Source organism: Stegostoma tigrinum, chromosome 1 (assembly GCF_030684315.1).
Source record: "Stegostoma tigrinum isolate sSteTig4 chromosome 1, sSteTig4.hap1, whole genome shotgun sequence".
Lineage (NCBI taxonomy): Eukaryota > Metazoa > Chordata > Chondrichthyes > Orectolobiformes > Stegostomatidae > Stegostoma > Stegostoma tigrinum.
In genome coordinates, this window is record NC_081354.1 from 40,415,418 (window position 1) to 40,428,449 (window position 13,032).

Consider the following 13,032-nt stretch of genomic DNA (forward strand, 5'->3'; position numbering starts at 1 on the left):
GTGAAGTGTTCAAATCTTGCTGACTTGACAGAGGGGATGGAGAAAGAAGAAGGGTAAATGAGGAAGAAAATGTACCCACAGCTGCTCACCTTTTGCTCAGACGACCAGAATATCCTTATGAAGAGGATGACCCCTTAGGGCAGCACAGTGGCTAGTAGTGCTGCCTCATAGCACAGAGACACGGATTTGATTCCACCTTTGGGCAACTGTCTGTGTGGATTTTAGACATTCTCCCTGGGTCTGCATGGGTTTCCTACCACAGTCCAAACATGTGCAGATTAGGTGGACTAGCCATGCTAAATTGCCCCATAGTGTCCAGAGATGTGCAGGCTAGGTGCATCAACTAGGGGAAATGCAGGGTTACAGGAATATGGTGGGGGTGGATGCATGAATATGTCTGGGTGGGATGTTCTTCACAAGCTCAGTGTGGACTCGATGGGCCAAATGGCCTGCTTCCTTACTGTAACTGTATAACAATCGTATAACCCTATGATTCTCTGAATACAATATTCACTTGGCTTGCACCATTGCATTTATGACACCCACTCTTCCACCTATTTCCCTGATGCCTGTCATAAAAAGCTTTTGTTCAACCAGTCAACCCTAAACTAGCCTGTTTCTCCCCCCACAACCCCCCTTTATCTCTGTCAGTTAATATCCTCAGTTGTTGTTATTATCAGGAAAGTTAGAAGGTAGCTTAGAGTGGACAAGATGGGGAAGTGGTTAAAACAAATTACTCTGATCTAAGTAACTAGAAAGTATATATCAATTGTATAATAAGGTGTTAAATCCATGTAATATGCTAATGGCTATGCATCATAGGAAATGAGTAGTGTCACATGGTCTTGCCCACTTATGGTAAGAGGTAAAGGTAATGTTTTCCATCCCTTGGTAGATACTGACATTTTTTTTAAAGCAGTGTCATACAACCAAGCATATTGTAAAAATTGCATTTTCTCAGATATCTTTGCTTATTTCATTGTGTACTGACTCAGCTTCACTCCCTTTTATACTGTGCCTTCATGTTGGATACTGTGTAGCCTGAATCAAGTCAGCTGCTTATGTCCCTATTCTGACTGCCATGATGAATGCCCCTAATGTTTTGGAGCCCTCTTGGGCCCTGCTAAAGACTGCATCTGCAGAGGGGAAGATCAGTATTGTGAAACAAGGCAACCTGTGAACTTACTGTGAATGAGAAGCCCAATTGTTCTGCGAGGTCTTTGTTCTTGGAGGAATGTATAGCCCTTGATTCCCAAACTGATCAAGTATCTGTCCTCTATCTCAGCCTTAAATATACACAAGCACTCTGCCCCCACAGTTCTCTGTCCCAAGGAGTTCAAAAGACTCTCAGCCTTCTGAGAGAAGAAATTCCTCCTCATCTCAGTCTTAAATTGATGCTCCTTTATTCCGAGACTGTGTTCTCTGGTCGTAGACTCTTTGATGAGAAGAGATATTCTCTCAGTATTTACACTGTCAAGCTTTTTATATTTCAATGAGAATACCTCTCATTCTTCCAAACTCCAACGAGTTGAGTCCCAACCTGTTTAGCCTTCACTCATCAAACAATCCCTCCATAAGAGGGATCATCGTAATAAATCTTCTCTGAACCTCCTTCAATGAAACAATATCTTTCCTTAAATAAAGCGACTAAAATTTCTTACAGTACTCCAGATGTGGTCTCACCAGCACTTTGTATAGTTTCAGTAAGACTTCCCTCTTACAAAGAACAATACAGCACAAGAAAAAGGCATTCGGCCCTCCAAGCCGGTGCTGACACATTTTGCCCTTCCACACTGAATCTGTCTTCGCTTACAGGATCTGTATTTCTATATTCTCTTCGTATTCATGTATTCACCCAGGTGATCCTTGAATGCTGTTATTGTCTGCTTCCATAACCACCTCTGGCAGCGTGTTCCAGGCACTCACCACACTTTGTGTGAAAAACATGCCTCGCACATCTCTTTTAAATTTCCCTCATACTCGCATCTTGAACCTGTGGCTCCTAGTAATTGGCCCCTCCACCCTGGGAAAAAGCCTCATACTTTTCACTCTATCCGTGCCATTCGCAATCTTAAACTTTGATCAGGTCGTCTCTCAATCTCCTGCATTCCAGTTAAAACAAACCCAGTCAATCCAACCTTTTCTCGTAGCTAAAATCCCCCATACCAGGCAACATTTGGGTAGACCTTTTCTGTACCCTGTCTAAAGCTTCCATGTCTTTCTGGTAGTATGGTGACCAGAACTGTATACGGTATTGCAAGTGTGGTCTAACTAAAATTCGATAAAGCTGCAGCATTACTGGCCTATCCTTATACTCAGTGCCCCTTCAAATGAAGGCAAGCATACCATAGGCCTTTTTTTTAACTACCTTACTTACCTGCACTGCCACCTTCGGTGATTCTGCCATTCACTATATAATTTCCATCTGTGCTTAAACTTCCAAAATGCATCATCTCACATTTGTCCAGATTAAACTTCATCTGCCATTTCCTTCCCATGTCTCTAACTGATCTATGTCCAGTTGTATTCTTTGACAGTCTTCCTCACTACCTGAAATAGCACCAATCTTTTATTGTCTGCAAACTTATTAAGTAGACCAGTTACATTGTCTACATAAACGTTTTGCAGGAAAATGAACAGCAGAGGCCCCAGCACTGATCTCTATGGAACACCACTAGTCACAACCCTCCATTCTGAAAATTATCCTCCTACTGCTACTCCCTGTCTCCGATGACTAAGTCAGTTCTGAACCCATCTTGCCAGCTCACCCCTGAATTGGTATGACTTCACCTTTTGTGCCAGTCTGCCATGTCAAAGTCAGAGGCTTTACTGAAGTTCATGAAGACAACATCAACTGCTTTTCCCTCATCAATCATCTTCATCACCTCTTCAAAACGCCTCCCTCCAAAACACCATTTTGCCTAATGTTAATAATATTCTTAAACTTCTACCCGTTTGAAATAAGTGCCAACATTTCATTAGCCTTCCTGATTACCTGCTGTATCTATATGCTAGCTTTTTGTGTTTCATACATAAGTATGCAGGTTATGCTGCAGCTTTCTGCTGTTTTTCTCTATTTAAATAATACTGTTCCTTTGCTCTTCTAAAATGAGCAACCTCACGTTTTCCCACATTATACTCCATTTAACATGATCTTGCTTGCTTACTCATCTATCAATGTTATCAATAAATGTACGTTAAAGGATGTGATGAATGATGAGATTAATTGAGAATGTCGACAATGTCTGTGAGATGAATGTTACGAGAGTTTTTTTTATTCATTCGTGGGATGTTGGTTTCATAGGCTAGGCCAACATTTCTTGCCTAGAGGTCAATTAAGAGTCAACCACTTTGCTGTGGTGAGCTTGAGTCTCATGTAGACCACACTAGGCAAGGACAGTAGCTTCCTTCCATATTAGCAAATCAGATGTGATTTTCAGACAATCAGCATCAGTTTCATGGTCATTAATTCCAGATTTTTATCTAATTTAAATTAGATTCATGGCAGTTCGAACTCAGGTCCCCAGAACATTAAGGACATCTCTGGATTAACAGTCCAGCGATAATACCACTAAACCATCACCTCATGTAATGCACCCCTCTGTACTAATCTTGTGAGCTTTTGAAACAAGAACTGTGGTAGATGATCTTCTACCTCTTCTACATGACCTGGAAAAGTTTTGTTCTGAGCATGTAGCAAGATGGCTGGAGAACAGATTATTTTCCCTGCCCTTATTTCCTTCAGAGGGAATACTAGGAAGGCGTCAGAAAACCTGGGTGTGGAACAGAGAAGTAATCCTCTGACTCATGTCCATTCCACAGTCATTTCCAGTGTTGTTTAATCATGAATCAAAGTAGGGAATGCAACTTCAGTTTGAATCTTGCATTCCACTTTGAATAGGCCTGTGGAAGCAGTGATAGAAATTGTAATGCCTGTCTGCGTTCCTAGTGCCATCAGAGAGGCAGCCTGTCATCAAAAGGAAAATGTGAATTAAGTATGCTCTGGAAACATCTTTGGAGAGAATAGAAATTCTGGTTTCTCTCCACAGATGCCAAACAAGCTGAGTTTCAGCAGTAATTTCTGTTTGTTTTTTTTTCAGATGTCCAGCATCTGCAGTTCGTTGTTTTATTCTCTAAAATTGTTCAGCCTCATGTTCATGATATTATTGGACTGCCCATTTTCTGCACACAACTGATTTGAGTGCCGAAATGAATGGGTAGCAAAGTGTAATTAGTACAATGACTCCTAATGATCTCGAAAATTTGAGAGGCTTGTCAGATGCATTCTACTTAAATGCCTGACCGCATGCATTTTGTTCTTCAGCCATACTCATCTCTTCCTTATTTTTGTCTGACCGAATGCTGGCAATTGATTCAGCAAGCAATTCATTCAAGACACAGAAGGTTGTTACAACTCTGATAAACCAGTTGTTAACTTCAATTATTTAAAATATAGATTGTTTATCTTATACTTTGAAATTATGAGTGCTGTTACTGCTGATTTTGATAATACATGCTTTAAATTTACGTATTTGGATGATTTAAACCGCAAAACTTTCTTTTTAACACATAAAAGTAGTAATATTTAATTTCTGAATTCAGCATTTTGGACATTTTAAAAAACTGGCTTTGATAGTCTATGGTGGAAACCCTTCTCGGTGATGTAATCATAAGAATTGCTTCATGTATTTGTATCGGGTTTCCGTTGCTTAAACAGTGTGATATTATTTTAGTAGTTATTTGGTAGTGCATTTCGCCTTGCTTTTTGTCTTACACTCAGCAGGACAAGAATGGTAAATTTCACAGGGAATAATAATTTATACTCCATGAGAAAAGCTGATTGGTTAGCAAATTAACTCTGATCATTTGGGGTATTGCCTTGTAGAATATACTGGGGAACTATTGTGCCTCTTGTCTATTTCGTACTCAGCAGCTTGTCATAGTTACGGTGGGTAATGCTGTCGTTAAAATAGTGAAGATGAATTTGATTTGAGCATGTTACTGTGTTTAACTATAAATACCTTTAAATCAATCCATTATGGGTTAATTGTTAAAGATTAATTGCTCATGACAATGAGCAATTGAAGCAAAGTGGAAAAATACATGAAGATAGGCATGGTGTTTAAAGAAAACCATGCCTATTTTGGTTAGGAGATAACTGCAGAAACATGACTCTCTGTGGAAACCATTCTTTTACATAGTTAACAGGACGATCTTTTCAACTTATTTTCTGTACTATGGAATGGCTGGAAAAGTACTGGAAGCACTACAAAATAATACAGTATGTAACCAGAATAGTATTAACATCAGGGACTTTGTCCCACTCATTGGATGATACACCATCAAGCTGGAATTCATGAGACCAATGCCATGGAATCTAAGGTAGATCTCTGAGTGTCACCATCACCAAAGTCCCTGATAGATAAAAGTTGTGGTGAGGCTTACTTGTTTGTGTGTGATACAATATATACATATATTGCTTCATATTAAAGTGCATGTATCTTGTATTAATTTTGATCAGACCTTAAAGAATCTATTAGGGACTTTCAACCTAACAATACAGTTACATATTTATATGATGGAGTTGTCATCATTGATCTCCAAGCTTCAGAATAGCGATTAAATTGAAAATGACCAGGTGTTTTCTTTGTTCTGTCACTGTATCAGAAAACAGTTCACATGTATTTCAGGCACATTTGTTGAATGTTAATTTTCTTCTTTAGGTTTGACTTTGTAGAAATTGAAGATCCAAGTGATGGCACACTTATTGGACGGTGGTGTGGCACCAGTGTAGTCCCAGGCATACAAATATCGAAGGCAAATCAAGTCCGAATACGGTTCCGATCTGATGAGTACCTGCCATCAAAACCAGGCTTCTGCATTTACTACTCTCTTTTGGAATCTGTAAGTCAAAAAGAAAATTATCTTATTTAAGGAATATGTGTGTTCATATCGAAATTAGAGGAACATAAATCACTGTAAATTATGTTAGAATACCTTCTTGAAACATTTCAGTTTGTTACACTAAACATATAAATTTTAGCTTTGTATGTAAATCATCTACTAGGGCTTGGCCACAAAAGAATTATCTCATGGTGCAAATTTCAAAAGGTAAGTTGCTAAAGATGTGCAAGATTCACACATGTGTATATATCCTAAACACAAAACATGCAAATCTTATGTCTAGATTTAAGGACCATGCAGCAGCTTGGCAGATGTACAGCCATTGGCATTTTAAGGACTGTACAGTAAGATTTTCTTATTTAGGGAGCATTGATATGAAATTAAAGAATGGACACGTAGGCCCAAGAAGAAATTTCTGCATGTTTTGAAAGTATTTCACAATATCCCTATACCATTGCCCAGAATAGCTCTCAATCTGTTTGAAAATTTATCTACTTCCCCACTAAATGCCCAGCAATATATTGATGTGCCATCACTTGCAGGATACCTCTTCCCCAGATGTCCTGAAGATTGGATACATTCAAATAGATTGGTTTCAACTGGAACAATAGATGTCCAATACTAAAATTTGGTGCTTACTGGTTGCCACGCTAAGCTACAGTAATTAGGACATAAAAATACATAATATTTTGCAGTGACTTTTAACAGTAAATGCAATGGAAGACAATGTAGCCAGACAAGAAAAATAAAAATGCACAAATTAAAAAAAAATTTACTGCAAGTTTTTAAGTTATGCTTGAATTAAAACAAAACCATTTGGTCTTTAATTACTGCAACTACTTTTTACCTTAACTGAATTCTGTAAGACATATGATTTCTGCAATAAAGAAGTTATTAATTATCCAATGTCAAAACAACCAAAATATCACCATTGGAACATTCTTTTGTAGGAAATACTGTGTCTTCTTTAGTGGATTTGTAACATGTTGTACTTTACCTAGGGAGGATGTGTGTCAGCTGTACCAGTAAGGTGTGTCAATACTATTATATGTGTAGGAAGGAAGGCCAGCATGTTCTCTGCTTACGCAAGTGGAAGAAAACATAGTACTTAGCAATAATGTGAGATAATCTGTTCAGTGAGTATCTGATTCCCACCACAACCCCAGGCCTTTTCTGAAATGATTCCTTTACATACTGATGACTGCTAACTTCAGTGCATTATCTTTTCAGCCCTTTGACTAGCTGTCACACTCTGCCCAAGAATGTGGGAAGGAAACCTGGTCCCAGGCCCCTGTTCACCTGTCATTTCATACAGTCACTGCATCAGAAAATTGTGGAGCAATTAATTCAAATATTTTTCATTGTCTTACTGTTTTGAAGTACCTAGCATATCTCCTCCATGTCTGCTGAATAACTGGCTCTAGGATTTAGGCCCATGTTCAAGGAGATAGAGCATTCTTTCATTCAGTGTCATAGCAGAGTGGTGCTGAGGCGCGCTCTCTCTGTTTTCATCTTCAGTATTGATTCTGTGGTTACTGACTTTGTACTTAATAGACTGCAGGCTGTGTGATTGAAGAGAACTCTAGAGCTGGATGTTTTCTATCCCGTGCCGCTCAGTGAATTATAGCTTGCCCTGAAAGTTGCATCAGCTGTGAACCAAACAATTTTGAATGAACACTGGGTTTTCCTGATTTAGGACTAGTGGGAGGGTTTCCAGGGAAGAAAATAACTGTTGCCAGATCGTCTGGAAATCAGACAGCTCATTAGCTGTTGGTGGCTTTCTGTCAGATTACAACCCCAAAGGAAGAAGTCTCTCCAATCAAAAAGCCATCAGCTCCAGAACTTGGCAGTGCCACTGCAGAGACTGTGGCTGCTGTTGTAATAAAACACTCCCCCACTCTCATTGGACTCCCAGAAAGGGTGGCATAGCAGTTAGCACTGCTGTCTTATAGTACCGGGAACCTGGGTTCGATTTCAGCCTTGGGTGTCTATGTGGAGTTTGCATGTTCTTCCCATGTCTGCCTGAGTTTCCTCTGGGTGCTCAGGTTTACTTGCAATGTCCAGGATGAGCAGGTTATGTGGGTTAGCCATGTTAAATGCAGGGTTACGGAGATAGGGTTTGGGGGCTGGGTCCAGATAGTATGCTCTTTGGAGGGTCAGTGCAGATGTGATGGGCTGAATGGCCTCCTCCTACTCTGTCGGGATTCTATGAAAAAGCATCATCAGAAGGGAGAGGTGTAGTTTGAGAGCTATGTGACAGGGTGTGGGGAATTTGGTATTGAGGCCTGGGGGATTTCAGATGCATAGTTCTGGGTGCTGTCATATTGAAACAACCTTTGCCAAAACTAACAACCTGCTAGCACTGGATTACTAGCTGGATCAGCCAGCTCTTGTCCTTCTCAAGGCCAACTAGGGATGGGCAAGAAATGCAGGCCTGCCACTCATGCTCACATCCCACAAATAGGAGAAAATAATAGACAGAAAAAAGGACGCAAGGAAAAGATTTGAAAAAGAGTCAATTTTATATAGCATGAGAAGAGGGTATTGACTGGTGGTTGTCATTGACATGGAGATGTAGCAAATGTGCCAGCAACCATGATAATGGGGAAGCAATGACCTGGTAATATTATCATGAGACTAGTTATCCAGAAGTTTGGCTAATTCTCTCTCTCAAGAATCAGGTTAAAATCGCATCATGGCAGATGGTGAAATTTGAACTCCATATCAAACCTGGAATTAATAATCTAATGATGACCATGAAACCACAGCCTATCGACAGAAAAGCCCATCTGGTTCACTAATGCCCTTCAGAGAAAGAGATCTGGCATCTTTGCTTGGTCTGGTCGACATTTGATTCCAGATCCACACCAATGAGGTTAATTCTGAACTGCTTCTGAAATGGTTGAGCGAGCCACTCAGTTGTATTAAATAGTTATAAAGTCACAATAAAGAAATGAAACTGGATGGGCCATCTTAGGCATTGATCTAAGCACTGGAAATTGCAATAGCAAAAACAGTCGTCTTAGGCGCACTAGCAGAGTGTGAGTGCCAAAATTAGGAGAGCTATCTCATAATTTAAGTAGCCACCTGACATAATCATATTCATGGAGCCATACCTTAGAATGTTCCAGACACCACCATCACCATTCCTGGATATATCCTGTCCCACTGGCGGGACAGACCCAGCAGATGTGACAACACAGTCATAAGCAATTAGGAGAGATTTGTCCTGGGAGTCTACAACATTGACTCTGGATCCCACGAAGTCTCATGGCATCAGGTTAAACATGGTCAAGGAAATATCCTGCTGATTAGATGTACTGTCCTACCTCAGCTGATGAATCAGTACTCCTTCGAATCATAACTCCTTCAGGAAGCACTGAGGTTGGCAAAATTGCACAGTGTGTTCTGGATGGGGGATTTCAATGTTCACCACCAAGAGTGGTTTGGCAGCAGCACAACTGATCAAGTTGGTCATATCCTGAAAGATACAGCTGCTAGACTGGGTCTGCAGTAGTTGGTGATAGAAAAACATATTTGACCTCATACTCACCAATCTGCCAGCTGCAGATGCATCTGTCCATGACAGAATCAGTAAAACTGACCATTAGACAGTCCTTGTGGAGAGGAAGTCCTGCCTTCACACTAAAAACACCCTCCATCATGTTGTGTAGCACCACCTAAATGTGACAGACTTCGACCAAATCTAGCAACTCAAGACTGGGCATCTATGAGGCACAGCGGGCCATCAACAGCAGCAGAATTTTATTCCAATATGATCTGCAATCTCATGGTCCTACATATCCTCACTCAACCATTACCATCAAGCCATAGCTAGTTCAATAGAGAGTAGAGGAAGCCATGCCAAAAGCAGCACTGGGCATACCTAAAATTAAGGTATCAACCAAATGAAGCTATCAACTAAGAAAACCTTCATGCCAAAAAGCAAAAACAGAAAGTGATAGACAGACAAAGTGATCTCCAATGAACTATCACATCTAAGATGTGCAGACTTGCCATATCTCATTGTGAATGGTGGTGGACAATTAAACAGTTCACTGGAGGAAAAGACTCTTCAAATATCATGAACCTCAATGATTGAAGAGCCCAGCTCTTCAGTGTCAAAAATAGGCTGAAGTATTTACACCAATCTTCAGCTAGAAGTGCTGAATGGATAATCCATCTCGGCCACCTCCAGTGGTCCCCAGCATCACGGATGCCATTTCAGCCAATTCAAATAACGTGATGTGTTATGAAGAAATGGTTGGAGTAAAGAAAGAGCTTTAGGCCCAGATAACATTCCAACAATAGTACCAAAGACTTATGCACCAGAACTTGCTAGCTCCTATCCAAACTGTTCCAATATAGGTACAACACTGGCATCTACCTGATAATGTGGAAAATTGCCCAGAGATGTCTTGGTACACAAAGCAGGACAAATCCAACCCAACCAGTTATCATCCCATATGTCTACTCCTTGATTATCAGTAAAGTGATAGAAAGTATCATCAACGTGCTATCAAGAAACACCTGCTTAGCAATAATCAATTCACTGATGCCCAATTCGGGTTCCACCAGGACCATTCAGCTCCTGACCTCACTTTGTTCAAGAGCTAATTCCAGAGGTGAGGTGAAAGCACTTAACATCAAGGCTATTTTTGACTGAGGGTGGAGACCAAAACTTGAACTACTGGGAATCAGAGGGCAAACTTTCTGCTAGTTGGAGTAATACCTTTATTGGATGTGAGTTTGCTCGCTGAGCTAGAAGGTTAGTTTTTTTGGACGTTTTGTCACCATTCTAGGTAACATCATCAGTGAGCCTCCGATGAAGCACTGGTGTTATATCCCGCTTTCTGTTTATCTGTTTAGGTTTCCTTGGGTTGGTGATGTCATTTCCAGCATTGGTGATGCCATTTCCTGTTCTTTTTCTCAGAGGATGGTAGATGGGCTCCAAATCAATGTGCTTGTTGATGGAGTTCCGGTTGGAATGCCATGCCTCCAGGAATTCTCGTGCGTGTCTCTGTTTGGCTTGTCCTAGAAGGGACATGACCCACTGTCACTAGTATCCTTACATGCAGATGAGGAAGGACTCCACTTTGATTGGGACAACACATCCATCCACATATGTTTTCAAATCAGACTGGTTGGTGTCTTGGAAGGCAACTTGCAGGTGGTTATGTTCCCATATATCTTTGCCCCTGTCCTTCGAGATGGAAATGCTTGTGTGTTTCGAATATGTTGGTTGAGAATTTTTGGTGACTTTCTACAGTGCATCTTGTAGGTAGTGAGCTTTGGTGGTGGGTGGAATGGATGCTTGTGGATGTATTGCCAATCAAGTAGGCTCCTCGTCCTAGATGATGTCAAGCAGCCTTGCTTCCCATTCCTGCATCCACTTTCTTGAATCTCACTGTGTGTTGCCAAGTACTCCCCCCTCTAATCAAAGCTGACTTTGTCCTACATTTGCTGCTGATAGGTTTACAATGAATTCTTAATGGCATACACAGTAGAAAACCAGCCTGCAATTGGAGCAATGGCCCATCACTATTTTCTTTCATTCCATTTATGGAAACAACTTTTTTCTAATTGCCCTATACTCACTTCCAAGGATAATTTGTGGATTTTGGGGTGGATGCCTCCACCACCTCATTTACTGTGAGTTCGGGGTTGAAGTAGAAGATCAATTCAACGAGTGGCAGAGAAGGCTTAAATGACTGAAAAGCCGGCTAATGCTCCCATTTCATATGCTTTATGTAAAGGTAGAAGAAACAATCCACAGCTCCATGAATGACAAAGGAGATGGAGACTACTATGAAGAAGAAACTTTGCGTATGATAGACATCGGGTGGATAATACAACTGAAAATTGTGCCGAAAATAGGAGGTTCTGAAAGGAATTGAAAAACTCAAAGAAACAGACAATGTAGAGGTTGGCATTTAACATGAAATGAGGTCAACGCATTTTAATAGTCAAAGTGTGGTGAAAGCAGGTGTATGGCTGATTGGGGACCATAAAGGAGATTTGTAACATACATGTGGGATTGTGGCTAAATTATCAAGTGAATATGTTCTTTCTGTCTTTACTCAGGAACAAGATATTTTGCAGATCATTGTAAAAAAGGAGGAATTTCAAATCTTGAAGGGTTTAAAATTTAAGACAACAAAACCCAACAAGATGCATCCAAGTGTACTGAGGAATTGAGGGTCAACATAGAATCATTTGCCATAATTTTTTTAATCTTGTGTAAGCTCAGATGTGGTGTTAGGAGGCTGACAATTGTACATTTGCACACTAGTTCAAAACAGTATGTAAAAATAAGCTAGTTTAGCCACAATAGTGAGAAGCATCCTGAACAATAATTTGGGATAGAATTCATAATTAATTCGGTCAATGCAGTTTAAATAAGGAAAACCAGCATGAATTTATTAAGGAAAAATCATGCTCAATTAACTTGTCTGAACATTTTGATAAAACTTCAGAAAGAGGAGCTGTCATGATGGTAATGGATTAGTATTCCAGTATCCCCGCCTAATGTTTGGGAAGGCACGGTGGCTCAGCGGTTAGCACTACTGCCTCTCAGCGCCAAGGACCTGGGTTTGATTCCATCCTTAGGCGACTATGTGGAGTTTGCACATTCTCCCCATGTCTGCATGGGTTTCCTCCAGGTGCTCCCATTTTATTCTACAGCCCAAAGATGTGCAGGTCAGGTGGATTGACCATGGTAAATTGCCCATAATGAACAGAGATGTGTAGATTATTGGGTCATGGGGGATGCTCTGAGGGTCAGTGTGGCCTTGTTGATCCAAAGGGTCTGTTTCCATACTGTAGGGATTCTATGCAAGGGTTGTTGAGGTAAATGCTCTTGATATGTTGTACATACGTGTAGTAAAGTGCTGTGCTAACCAGTTTAGACTTCATGGAATGAAAGGAACAACATGGGTATGCAATTGGCTGAGTGAAAGGAAACAGAGTACTGGGTAATTGAACTATTCTCATAGCCATGATATTATCTGGCTGGTCTGGTTACAATTCAGCTCTTCAATGGTGATAATCTCTAGAATGGTAATAGTGAGAGATTCAGTGATGATAATTCCATGAACTTCAAGGGGAAATGGTTAGGTTTTCTATTGT

The 13,032-nt window shown here is 40.4% G+C and overlaps 1 protein-coding gene across 1 annotated transcript in view; it reads left to right on the forward strand.

The window, feature by feature from the left end:
* The window catches only part of pdgfc (platelet derived growth factor c), a 386,544-nt gene that overhangs the window by 207,236 nt on the left and 166,276 nt on the right, over positions 1 to 13,032 (forward strand). Inside the window, exon 3 of the mRNA XM_048534929.2 lies at positions 5,724 to 5,904. Coding sequence (XP_048390886.1) covers positions 5,724 to 5,904 — 181 coding nt within the window. The remainder of the gene's footprint in view (positions 1 to 5,723; positions 5,905 to 13,032) is intronic.